At 36.1% G+C, this 14,039-nt stretch overlaps 1 protein-coding gene across 2 annotated transcripts in view; it reads right to left on the bottom strand.

The window, feature by feature from the left end:
• Cep164 (centrosomal protein 164) overlaps positions 1-14,039 on the bottom strand; it is a 185,226-nt gene that overhangs the window by 64,921 nt on the left and 106,266 nt on the right. For both annotated transcript variants that reach the window (XM_081771615.1, XM_081771614.1), the window contains exons 7-9: positions 12,895-13,001; positions 9,976-10,087; positions 6,761-6,974 (exon numbers count right to left, since the gene is read on the bottom strand). In XM_081771615.1, coding sequence (XP_081627741.1) covers positions 6,761-6,974; positions 9,976-10,087; positions 12,895-13,001 — 433 coding nt within the window. The remainder of the gene's footprint in view (positions 1-6,760; positions 6,975-9,975; positions 10,088-12,894; positions 13,002-14,039) is intronic.

The raw sequence follows: 14,039 nt of genomic DNA on the forward strand, positions 1-14,039 counted from the left end.
TATGCGAATTGACAATGCATCCCCTTTAGATAGAGAATTAACTACGTCCGCTAGCTTCTGAAAGTTGGTTGCATAATACACAGCTACAGATATCCAACTATCCCTCGTTATTATTAGCTACAGAGATAAAGCAAGTTCACGTTAAGTAACTGAATCAGAGACGGAGGTTTGAGAAATATTTCCTTGGAGTTAAAACATCCACTTCGGGAAATAAACCACGAACTTCTGCAATTAGATGGAGAATGTGTGCCAGAAAAGTTATGTGAATCATAGCTGGGAAAAATATTTTAAGAGCCGCTGCAGGTTTTTCCATGTACGGCGCTGCATGTCACAGACAAAAGAACGTCTTGATGTTTTATAGCATCCAATCAAAGCAAATTAGTGCGGGAGTGAAGAGCTAGCAATTGCTGTATTATTATTATTTTGTAGTTGCTCACATGCAAGAAAAAATATATTCTGGGCTCTTGATCATGTCCCATTGCATCAATAACATTACCAAGAAACTTTCTCCCCGCCTTAGTCGATGGAAACCCAAATATTTTTCCACATACTTCGTTCCTAATTATTTTAATGACTCCCGAGTAACACTAATCTAAGTAACTTTCAGGCAATGTTGACTCACTCGATATCTCTTTGTGTACTTTAATATGAAACATCTTAGGAAGATATTTTCTAATATAGCTTCTATAAATGCTTTACACAAATCTGCAGAAAACTCAGATTTTGATACGAAAGAGCATAAGAAGTAATCAGTAACGGTTTTGGATCATGTGATTTTTATCGCGTAAAGCAGATTTATATTTCCAAGTCTCAACAGGTGTAATAACGGAATATCTTTTTGAGCCATTCATTGACTTTTCACAAAGTCTGCAATAGAGTAACAAACTATTAGTTGTAAATGTATCAGAACTGAACTTCTTTGTATACTTGTTTAATTAGTGTTTCAGAGATGCTACTTTGGAATGCAGAAAAAAAAAACTTCCTTCCTGAATTCAAAGCACATAACCAAACATCTTTCCACGAGACAAACATCAGCAAACTAAAATGAAGTCTTGAAGAACTTCCGCTATTTTCTTGGTGCATTTATGCAATGTAACGCTGTGACAAAGAAGAAATGGGAGGGGACAATGAGAATCACATCCAGCTATTTCTTGTGGCGATGTTCTTTACAAGTAATGAGATGACGCTTAACCTTGAACTGAACACCTAATTTCTCTTATTTCTACGTTTCTTGGAACTGATAGAAACCTTTCTTGAAATAAGAAATCTAACGAGGAAGGTCTATAAACCGTGAGAGTTGAATTTTGACGAAAATTAGTGACAAGATTCAGTTTGAGTTCCTAAGCAACGTAGTAATAGTCACTCGATGCGCAAATGCTTCGTTGAACTGCTAAACCGACGCCATCTTGAAATTCAGTAGGTAATGTCCAAGAATACCCTTTTCGCACAAAAATGAAAAAGCTTTTGATAGATCTGACTTCACCATTGTAAACCGGGATAGGACATCTATATGTGGGAGTACTTCAAGTGCATGATCGCCATCTTGAAAGCCGCCATATTGAATCGCGGTCAAATATGATAAATGGGAAGGGGATCATGTGGGGTATCAAATAACACTGGAATTTACTCCTGAGTCCATTTCTGTATCCAAAGTTTACAAATCTCTTTTTACTTCAGAGTTAAGAGGTCTCTCACCTACAGGAACATATGAAAACTGTGCGAGTTAAATTTGTTATGAAACGCGGTCGTACGAGCAGTTGCATTGTTTTAACTAATTTGTTTGATTTTTTGTATTTGTTGAGGGCAGCTTGTGTTACACGTACAAATTTCGTCCGGCGTGAAAATGACATCTCATACTCACTCGTAGAAGGCTCACTGTCACTAATTGATGGACTAGTTATCTGTTCCAAATCCATTTTGTTTGTCGAATCTTCATGCTCACTCTGTGTCAGTGTCTGCATCCAATGTGTAACTAGCTGTTGGAGAAATGTCACCATCATATTTGCTTGCTATCATTGCAAGCAATGTACCTGCAAATGTCTTATCTTCTACCCCATTCTCACTCACGACAGTATATTTTTCCACCAATGCTTGACTTAAAATGTTGACTACGTTTATTGGATTAAATGTTCGCATTTTATGCACGGAACGAATGTTTCACTGGTTCAACAAATGCGTTCGTACCGAACGTCACACGCCTACCGTAACCAAAATTTCTGTACTACTACCGTTTGTCATTCGAAGACAGACAGCATACACCTCACTGAAGTTTGTGCACAATTGAACATTAACTTCTATTCAAGATACAAAAGTGATGTATTACAAAAATATTTACACATACATGCTGACTCTAACGTATGTGCACATCATGCGTTTGCACCGGGTGGAAAATACTGGAATAAAGTATTCACAATTACAATATATAAAAAAATGTATTCTTTAAAATAAATATTTCCTTTTTAACCAATCTTCGTGAGTGTTAAAGCCCTTATTATAAGCGAGTTTTTCATCGTTAAAGGTGGAAAGATGCAGATATTTAATTATTTAATATTGAAGGGAAAAAACAGAAAGAGGCTTGTGTTATGGATTGCAACTTGATATTGAATCTTGTAATAATCTTTATTGCTATCTGTTCTGAGCAGGTGTATATGCATTCTCTTATCACTAATAGCAGAACAGACACAAGAAAAGTAAATTCTAATTTTGCAGGTGTATTTTCTTCTAAGAATAGGCTGTGAACTGATAATTTAAATCCCCTTCATTGTTCAATGCGTCAGCGATAAATCGATATTATGTAGAAATACTGACAACAAATGCGTTAAAGTATTTTAACTTCGTAATATGCATGGTAAACTATAGGTTGTCAAGTATGAGTATTGGAAAAGAACGTAATATTCTGCAACAATGAGGGTCTTTGCGTAAGGTTTCAAGATTGGAGAACAAAACTTAACACTATAATGGATCATGTAAAATTGCCTAAAATAGATTTTTGGTTTGATTTAGTTTAACGTACCACACTTATGCCTGCTACGCTAAAGAAGACGTGGACGTACTGATTATAGTGGAATTCAAACCACTTTGGTCGTTCAACTAATACACCACTTTATATCATGTTCTAATATATATCCGAACAATCCCTTTGGTATTCGCTGCTCGTCAGTACTATTAAACATGTGTTTCATCAACCACCAGTCTATTCCATCGGGCTTCGAAATAGGTATAATTTGTAGCATGCTGCTATTCCATTTTTCACTATACGTATTCCAATTTAAATAACGATTTCTCTCACTAGGCTCAAGACCTGATTGGTATAGTGGCTATTGTACTTCAAGTGACTACTACTGCATTAGTTAAAACCGTGCAACTGCTCGCACGACCGCGTTTAATAACACAAATTTAACTCGCACAGTTTTTATATGTTCCTGTAAGTGAGAGACCTCTTAACTCTGAAGTGAAAAGAGATATGTAAACTTTGATACAGAAATGGACTCAGGAGTAAATTCCAGTGTTATTTGATATCCCACATAACCCCCTTCCCATTTATCATATTTGACCGCGATTCAATATGGCGGTTTTCAAGATGGCGATCATGCACTTAAAGTACTCCCACATATAGATGTCCTATCCCGGTTTACAATGGTGAAGTCAGATCTATCAAAAGCTTTTTCATTTTTGTGCGAAAAGGGTATTCTTGGACATTGCCTACTGAATTTCAAGATGGCGTCGGTGCAGCAGCTCAACGAAGCATTTGCGCATCGAGTGACTATTACTACGTTGCTTAGGAACTCAAACTGAATCTTGTCACTAATTTTCGTCAAAATTCAACTCTCACGGTTTATGGACCTTCCTCGTAAGTACAGTTACTACCATGAAGTTTTGATTTGAAGAAAATACAAAGAATAGGCAGTTTTTGGCATTTAAACAATAACATAAGCATAAATTTAATTTACTCACTGAGTAAAACAATACGTTTCTTGTAAAAATTATTAAAGTGTAAAAGTTTTGCCAACTATCCACTTTGGCTTCATTCCAGCAGAGTAAGAACTATCAACTGAATCACACTGGTAAAGAACCCAACTTTCAGCACCATAAAAATTATTTTTTCTTAATGTTCTTCAAACCTATGCATCAACATTTACCCTCAAGCATCTTATTTCGTTACGCTTGATATAATCTATTGATTGAAGTACGTCTTACCTTTACGCAATATTATAATTATTTTAAAGAAATAATAAAAATTTAAGCTTGATCATAGTTTGGGTTATATTTCATTAACTACGTATACCGTGCACAATCAACTTTCTAGTGCCACAACGAAGTGCCTCATGATTATTATTTCAGTGTCAGTTTCACTTCAATGAGTGTTGTGGTTATCGCACAGCATTGATTTTTAAGTTTACAAATAATTCGTTTTTTCTTGAAAACTACGTATGAAGTTTGAAACTGACACACACACACATATATATATATATATATATCGTTTTGTTCAGCCCAATGGGATCTATCGATTGGTATATGTCATCTTTGGACAATTTTTCCCCGTTAAACGTTAATAATATTGTAGAAATTAAAATCAGACAGAGAGGAGTTGCCACTCTGCAATATATCATTTATATTACTACAGATTTCTTCCACAGAAGAGTCTATATTGAACAAAGCATTTAACGATACTTCTCAGGACCATCCAAAACCTGAAAGATGCCACGCTAGTACTGCAAGAAGCAATGACTACGGCAAGAAGAAATGACTTCTATATTCGCCCTTTCATCTTCTACAATCTAAGTCGCATCAAATATGTCACCCTCTTTTATTTGAGCAAAATAATCTGTTACATTATCATGAATAACAGAATACAGATCTCTAAATTAGAAGCTGAGAAGGAATGGTTTGGAAATCAGTTTAAAAAATGGTAAAATGTATTCAGCTCATCATCCACTAGCTCTAGTACCAGTTAAGTGTCAGTATATATTTCTGCTGATGTTGTACAGAAGGCTGTTTCAGCCTTATGGTAGTGAATTACAGACCTGTTCCCTAGGGCGTAAAACTCCGTTTCCACCAGCGATCATGTTCGATGTAAGAGCCCCGTTGGTGAATGGTTGCACGACATCGTAGTTTCCACTGAAGGAGACCTCTATTGAGCACTGCCTGATCCATTTTCGCCCACTCCTCCTTGCACACTTTCCAAAGGCCACCAAGTGTGGTCGGACGACGCTTACTGATGTTCCGTTTGAGGAGGCCGAAAGCACAGAAGTACATAGAGGATGCATCTGGTGACTTGACGGGGTGTCTCGAAATGGGATAGCCTTTACACCTGTCTTCTGTTCCATACGTGTCATGTAGGCCACCGTTCGTTTCGCAGTATGGCTGCTGGCCTTATCCTGGTGGATGAACACTCTGTCAGTGTCATTGCCATACAAAGCCGGGCATGTTGGCGATAGATGGGGTCCAGTATATGCTCGATATAATACCCGGTATTCACCTTGACATTTGATGACACCCGATGTATCGGAAGTTTTCCTTTTGCACAGAAACCCGTCACTACCCTAAATCCCTTTGGAAAACTCTCCTTGCAGGAGCGAACCCACTTTGCATGATCGGTTCCATCACTGCGGCGGTAGTAAATTGCACGCTCTGCTGGGATCCTGTCAAATAGACCCATCCTTCATCTAAGGTGATCACATAACGCCATTCGTCACCTGCCAGGTAACCTTCATACAGCCTTTTGCATGCTACCCGCCGTTCTGCGATGTGCGTTGGTTTCAGAACATGGACCCGCAGCCTGTGTGCACTTCTGAGTCCCAAATTGTCGCGTATGATACGGTGTACAGTTGCACTTGACCGTCCAACACGCCTCGCTATGTCACGTTGGGTGGGTGGATTCTCCTGGGTCACAAACCGGCGGATCTTGGCAATGACGTCTTGACTGCGTTGTGGAGCCGGTTGCTTCTTTTGCCCCTTTTGACGACGCATGGCAATGGTTTGCTCTGGGTTTGCATTGCGATGGATGGCTGTATTAATTCCCTTATCAGACACTGTGAAACCTTTCTTCTTGCACTGTGTTTATTCGGCTATAGCTGTAGCCTATATCAGAAAGTGCTACGATGTATCCCTCCCAAAAAGGGTCGATTTTCGGCGGCATTCTCATCACATACGTCTCTCCTCTGCACGGCTTGTACACAAGTGTCTGGCTACTCCGTACTGCGTGCGGCACGATGCTGACGCGAAACTAGCACCTCTGGTGGCGACTGCAAATTGCTACCATAAGGATGAAACAGCCTTCTGTAGGGTTGTTATGAAAGGGATGTTGTAGAATTTCTGTTGATTCACGTGTTCACGTAGATCTGTTATAGTATAAAAAACATAGTGACTGATGTTATGTTGCAAATTATTAAAATACATGGTATTAGAAAAAATCAAACAGGAATAGTATTTAAATACTGTACTTCGAAATAGAGTGAAAACTGCTTATGTTCATCATTATTGTTTTTCAAAGCTCAACTCACACAACAGATCAAACCACAGAGTAAAGAATTTTCTCTATCTTTTCGTTTCCACTAACTTACGCATGTGGCCTAATGTTGCAGGTGATGAACATCATCGATTTCCCTCCAAAACAGAACAGACTCATCATAATGAATATCAAAATTTGCAACATTATAACAATATTTTGAACAATAATTCATTACACATCTGAAGTGCAATAATATACACTTGAAGCGTTCAAGTTGACTTATACATTACCGTACAAGTGAGAACTCACTTTTCAGTTTCCTCTTTAGCAGTTTCTTCTAACTTCTTCTCGATATCAGCCACATCATCTTCTGATACTGGCTCTGGCTCTTTACTCTTCACAATGACATTTATCTTGTTTTCTATTTCCTCAGATTCCTCAAAGGCTGCTAACTTGTTCTCCTCAGCTTCTTCAGGTATATCACCAAAGCTCAGCTCTGAAGCATCTTTCACATTCAACAACGCTGAAAATAAAATATGTATATAAATATTTTGTGCATATATATGACGCTCTAAGACTACACAGTTAAGCAGGAAGCAGAAGGTGGATATTTTTTTAAAATCATTTTTACGAAAAATCATCAAAATACAGTAAAACCTGTCAACTTGGCCACCTCTCTAAGTTGGCCACCTGCTTATCTTGGCCTGGTTCGTCTTGAACCTGCATTTTCCCATAAAACATTCGTTACATATTACTCTGTAAGTTGGCCACCTGTCTATCTTGGAAGTTGGCCACACTGAAGCAACGTTTATCATTGATGATAATGATAAATTTACCTGCGTATCTTGGCCATGCAAAACATCGTTTTGTTATTTTTCTTAACTCTTTCGTATTTCCATATGAGAGGCAGATGTTTTGTATTTGTGACTGGAGATAAAGAAGTATGGCTTTCCACGACTTGTTCTTGGAGGTCAATGGCCAGAACAATACGCTGATAAAGAGGTGGTGAAGGAAGAAAAAGGACGTACAGGTATTCAGGAAATAGTTGCACGTATTTGTTTACCCTGTCTGTTTTGGTAAAAACCTTACCTATATCCTCTTCTTTTAACAGTGGGTAGCTTAAGTAATTCCGGAAAATTCTCACGGTTAAAGCTAACCATCTCAATTGTTAACTATTGGCACCTGACATCTTGTCGAAAGGTAGCGGAGGTTTTTGCTCCGAGGGAAACACTTGTAGCTCATTAACAAGAGGTAGTTAACTACAAAATTAGAATGTGCATATATGCCAAAAAAGAATAAAAGAAACTCCTCTAGAATGAACTATCATAAATAAATTCGTTATTAATAACTGATTTCCTTTTTTTTCGAAAGGTATCTACAGAAAATACTTGCCACCGTTTAGTCAGTTCAGATGAAACTTTCTTACTCTACAGACAGCAAAAGAGCGAATCCGATTTCGGTGTGTGTGTTCAGTGGAAGGAGCCGTGTTGGATTCATGAATTCATAATGGATTCAAAACATAGAAAGTTGAATAAATTGTGTCTATCAAACATACTGTAGTATTTTTTCTAGTACTTTATATTGTTATGATTACTTAATATACATTATTTATAAGTACTCATATAGCCTCGCTGCTGAAAGGGACGTTAAACTCAATTATTTAAAAGTAGCTGACGTGCCATTGCTTATTAAAATTTTTCAATCAAGCAATACTAGAAACCCTATTTTAAAAATACACCAAGCACATTTATTTTCTGTAAGTTGCCACTTTTCAATGGAACCAATGATGGCCAACAGACAGGTTTCACTGTATTTGTATAAAAATTTGAATTGTCCATAGTAAAGATAGTCATCTGTATTTTTCATTATTATTACATTTAATTCACTAAGAAATATATTATCCCTTAAATGAATGTTCAAACTCACCTCAGTATGTATCTTTTGCATCCTTTTTTTTTTTTTTTTTTTTTTTTTTTTATCCTAGCGTATAATATCGGTTATTGCTGTAACCTTCGTCAGCATCTATTTCCTCTTAAAAACCTTGATTTATTACATAACTTTTTTTTTATTTTTTTTTTTTTTGAAACAGAATACACCACCGTATAATTTTTTGTTGTTACTGTAGAATATTTATGAAAGCTGCTTTTACTTTTTTTGCAGTTTCTCCTCATTATACCCTGATATAAAAAAAGACTGTAAGAGATAAAGAGCTGAGTTTGAACATTTATGTGTTATGTATCCTATACTATTCATTAGTATATACACACGCCTTTCTTATGTCCCAAAAATACAAATGCTCAAGGGTTTGCCCTTAAGAACAACTGCTTCTGGGGAAGTCGAGGAACTACACTGACTTGTTTGTATTTGGTAGGTGATCAGCTTTGTTGTGATTTTTTTTTTTTTTTTTTTTTTTTTTTTACAGTTGTATCTATCTAATTTGCTGCATTTATGTTTCGAGACAAAAAATAGAAAATTGAGTGCTTTTAAGTATTTTTTTTTTTTTTTTTTTTTTTTTAGGTGTTGTTATATTTACTGTACATTTATATGGATTAATATAATTATGAATTTCAATGTGCATCGTGAATGAGGAAGAGAATTGCAAAAGTTCTTGAAATTATCTCACTGTGATTAAACAAAAAGGAGCAATACGGTTAGATTCACTATTTTCTCCAGTTCCTTGAAACTATGGAGGAAGAGGTTAGAATTTATTGCGAAAATGATCATAGAGATGTTAGCTGTAAATTTCTTTCGCATTTTATTCACATCTGTTATACACTGAAATTATTTGTCTATAAAAATAATAAATAAATAAATAAATAATAAAATCCATTGACTCATTCTTTACTACATTTTCTAAACCATTGTTTCCAAAAACTGGAAACTTTGTGTAAACGTTCTCTTTTAACCCTAGGCTATGTGTGAAACTAAGTTAGGAAGCTCTTCGCAAAGTAGACCAGGGTCGTAACTTGTGGAGGGCAGGGGGGCAACTGCCCCCCAAGGAAGCTCCTTGCCGTTCGAGGGGGCCCATTTTAAGACAAAATTTTCTTACTCCATATACGATATGAACATGAAATTATAAATGAAGCATCAAATAGGTTCACTACATTACATAAACAAAACAGCACACAAAGGCAAATAAAACAAAAACGAGTCGTGGGTCCATTTCAGTAAAAAAATGTCTACTATTAGGAGCTCTAGAAATAATATTTATTCGTATGGCTTTGAGGTTTGTCAATATGGTTTCCTTAATTAATTTGTCATGTATGGAACGGGCCCTGGGGAGTAACTAACGGTCCCGCAGATTTTGCCGAACGGGAGGGCCCACAGGCTCCGCGGGATCATAAAGAGTAGAATAAAGATGGAAAGAGGGGGCCCAAGAATTTGGAAAGAGGGGCCCAAGAATTAGAAAAACAACTTTTATAGGGGGCCCAAATACGCAAATTAATGCAACCCCCCAGAAAAAATCTAAAATCTGAAGTAGACTGTAATTTTCTCTTCAATTTACAATATTTCTCCTTTAATACCTGAATTTGAGGATATCAGCTTTTCCTCTTCTGGATCTTCCTCGTCAGAGTTCCAATCTTCTTCTTCCTGCTTTTCATTTTCATCTTCCTCCTCCTCCTCTTCATTTTCTTCCTTTAGATAACAAAGGAAAGAAACAATTATGAATTTCAACTATGTTTTAGGACATCACAGGATGATCGGGATAATTTTCATCAAAAATATGTAGTATCGTGATGTATTTGCCAGAGTCTAAATTTGTTTTTACTCTTTCATTTCAGATACATCTGTGATGTCAAAAGGAACTGCAATGAACGTGTAAAAACAATCGGAATGTTGGAAGAGTGTTACATGCATCATGATGATTCGTACCGGACATTCGAACTAAGCAATCAATACAGCTGCTCAATGCTGCGTGAACACTGTAAACGGGATACGACGTGAAGCGAAGGGGTGTAACGGAGATTACGAAGACGTGGCTGGTATAAACGACTTCCAATTGTCGCAGAACGCACAACTTATCTAAAACTTCCAGAGAGGGGTGATGGATGTTCGAGGGAAGGGAATGCAAGTTTTAGTGCCGGAAAGGGATGTTGTAGCGTCCAAATAAAGCTACCGGTAACTGTGGACAACGACCTCCGCTATTATCTCTACAAAAGACATAAAGTCAATTCTGTCAGCTAATCAGGGCAAATAAATTCATTAATAATAACTTCTTGACAAACCAGGAATAATGTGATTCCTCTCTGATGAAAAATGCTTTTGTCAGGGCTAGGTACGCAATCCCAGGAACAACAGATAGATTGCCTACAATCCATCAGACGTTCTTCGTGTCATGTATACTGAATCTTCCCAAATTTTATGGTGTTTGGATGCATCTCCAGTAAGGGTAATGTGATGTTAGCACGCACTTTTGAATAGGAGCTCAGGCTCAATTCAAATGGTGTGTGTTGTTGAACATCGTGACAAGCTCTGAATGGGGATGATTGCTGGAAGACCCTACGTGTGGCAGCAAGATTCAGCTCTTTGTTATACCGGTAGGAACACTCGGAAATGACAGTTACAAATTTTTTACAATTTCATCAGTGTTAACTTGTGGTCCCCAACCCCTCTGATTGCTATAATAAGGATTATTATAATGGCGTATAGTTGATCAAGTAATCAACCGCACTGTCTCAAACACCAGGATAGAAAGGATTCGGGCGGCGTCTGAGCCTCTCCATCGGGAGACCGCACATGTCAAAATTCCGAGCTCCTCGAGGCAGTTATGGCTATTGATGGTGGCTTTAAAGAGTGATTTTTCATTTCATTGTTGTCATCTTTATATCACTTTTCCATGTTTTCAATATATTTCGCGTCAACTCAAATATTCTCGGTTGTTTCCTTCACCAGCAACTGTCCTTCGCCCGAACACCCTGTACAACATTTCAAATAAAAAACCCTCGAAACAAACATAAAAACTCTTAATTTCACTACTTCACTATCAGTGAGAGGCTGTACAATGGTAATTCAAATAAGCCATCTGTTATCATTAAAAGAGTTTTGTCATTTTTTAAAGATCCTAAACAAAACAAAAATGCATTACTTTTATCTTTCTGTATTGAAAATAACGTTCTCAATGAGTTTTTCATGCATATATCAGTGGAACACCTTTTCAATCTTACCAAGTAACAAAAATTAAAGTGACACATCATTATATGGAACACTACATTTACAACGATTATGAACAGATGACGTTAGTAGCTAACCAAAAAGCAAATGAAAACCGTATTGCAACAAAACTAAATTGATTGAATACACTTTTCTTCTATGTGCCTCAAATCACTGATAATGTTCCACTCAACCTACTATATTGTGACACTGAAATTTTCTAACAAGTCAGTACCATTATTACAATGAACTACTGCACACAATTATACCTTCAATATCTTTCAGTTTTACATCCCACGTTTAGAGCCTTTAAGGTAAAGGAGATGGATGACTAATGAAAGTGAATAATAATGGAAAAATTGGCGGAATGAAAATATGGGAGAAAACTGGAGAACCTAAGGAAATCCACGGACAATGAATGTTGTCCATCGCGAACTCAACTGGCTTGAGATCGAACCAGGGAACGGAGCAACTGTATTCTCCCGCCGTGATTCTTACGGCGATCGGTAGACCGTAAGGCACCGGTTTAACGTCAAAACGCAAATTTTGACATACGCCTATTGGTTATTCCAACGACGATTATTGACCCTAAGGGCACTTATGAATCAATATGAATTTCAATATGAACTTTCTAAGTTAGTTTAACTGATATAAGCTTCCGGAACATATGAACATTTCGTAGAAGCACGTGTCCTACCATCTATGCATTTAAATGCGATGTAATCTTGGATCAATTGTACTATAAAAATACCATCGAAACTAAATAACCGAAACACAACTTGTACTTTAATACTATCAAACAATAACTTCTCTGAGAATGAAAGCAACGAAGACTCGAAAATATTTTTGCTGGAATAAATACATTAGCACTGTACATTATTCATATCATTCAGTTAAGAAAAATGTGACAGACGGTTTCTATATTTCATATGAGTGAACGAAAATAACAATAACGAGTGCTCATTTAATTTTGAGTAATAATTAGAATGAGTTGTACTTTTCACAACGTTACACTCACGTTTAGATGAATAACACATTTTTACAGTTATTAATCTGCAGATATCCCACAGAAGAGAATGTCTACCGCCGTATTTTAATTTTTTCTTGGTCAATTTAAACCAGCACTGAATTTCTCAGCTTTTGTTTACACTAACAGCTTTGAGTTTGAAGCTTTAAAATCCCACAGCGATAGTTAGAAGATTTAGCTCTGACACAATAATCAACACTGACAGATCATCTAAACTGAAATTAATATATTTAAGCACACATAGATTAGGCACCCAATTACTTACCTCATCGGAGACATGGAATTTAATTTTCACTTCGTCTTCCAAATGAAATCGAACACTTTTCCTCTCTTCTTCCAATTCTTGTTTCCTCCACATCTGTTTCTCCTCAGCTGTAATAAAAGACAGCTTCATTATACAACCAAACATCTGACATCTCATTTACTTCAAATTCTAATTCTTCAATAATCCTTGCACTTCGAGTTCAGGAAATAGCATTTGAAGTAAGAAGATTACTTTAGTCTATAAAGATTCGTATATTAGCTTACTGTCTGAAGCAAATATCTGATTTCAGAATATTATTTTCTGAAGTAAGTAGTCGTAAAACAAAAACTTTGCACGTCCGTTGTTTAACAACTCTTCTTATATTTCAGTTGATTATCTTGATATTACGATTTGTAATTTAAAAAAAAAAAAAAAAAAAAAAAAAGGTAAATAAGAAATTGAATTTTAAGAATTAATATAATTTAGAATGTGAGAGTCAAATCTGCTGAATTTTCACTACAAACTTCTTCCGACACTATAACTAGAAATAAATTAGTATTTAGTGAGTTTCAGGTTTATTGTAGTAAGGAAAAAGCCATAAACATTAAAATGAATATCTGAGATATATATATATTTATCGAAGTCCTTGTTTCCTGCTTCTGTAGCATTACATTAATATAAATTTTACGATTTTCTTGAACTGTGAAACCAGCGATTTAATACGTCAGATTATATTTTTCCATCTCTTCTATACAAACTGTGGTGTCAAGTCTTGTTTTTTTTTTTTTTTTTTTTCGCCGAAATATCTCTCACTAAAAAAGCTCATCCTGATATAAATTTATAAATTTCATTGAATAATCATCGTGATATAATTTGTGTATATAAATGGCTGTAATTTTAATAATAAAAATTGAACATTTTTTAAAATCGAATTTTAAGCTTCCACTTTCTATGTCATTCCTTTATATATATATATATGTAATCCACATGTTTCTTTCAACAGGGGCGGACTGGCAACCATAGGGCCCACCCTGCTAAATTGAAATGAGGGCCCACTGTATAAAAATGTAAAAAATGTACTTGGCATTCTTCATATGTATTACATATAAAAGTCCATCTTCGAACCCATAAATAGTATCCCATATATTCATACAAAAGCAAAACAT

The sequence above is a fragment of the Thermobia domestica genome, chromosome 9, assembly GCF_964235325.1.
Source record: "Thermobia domestica chromosome 9, izTheDome1.hap1.1, whole genome shotgun sequence".
Lineage (NCBI taxonomy): Eukaryota > Metazoa > Arthropoda > Insecta > Zygentoma > Lepismatidae > Thermobia > Thermobia domestica.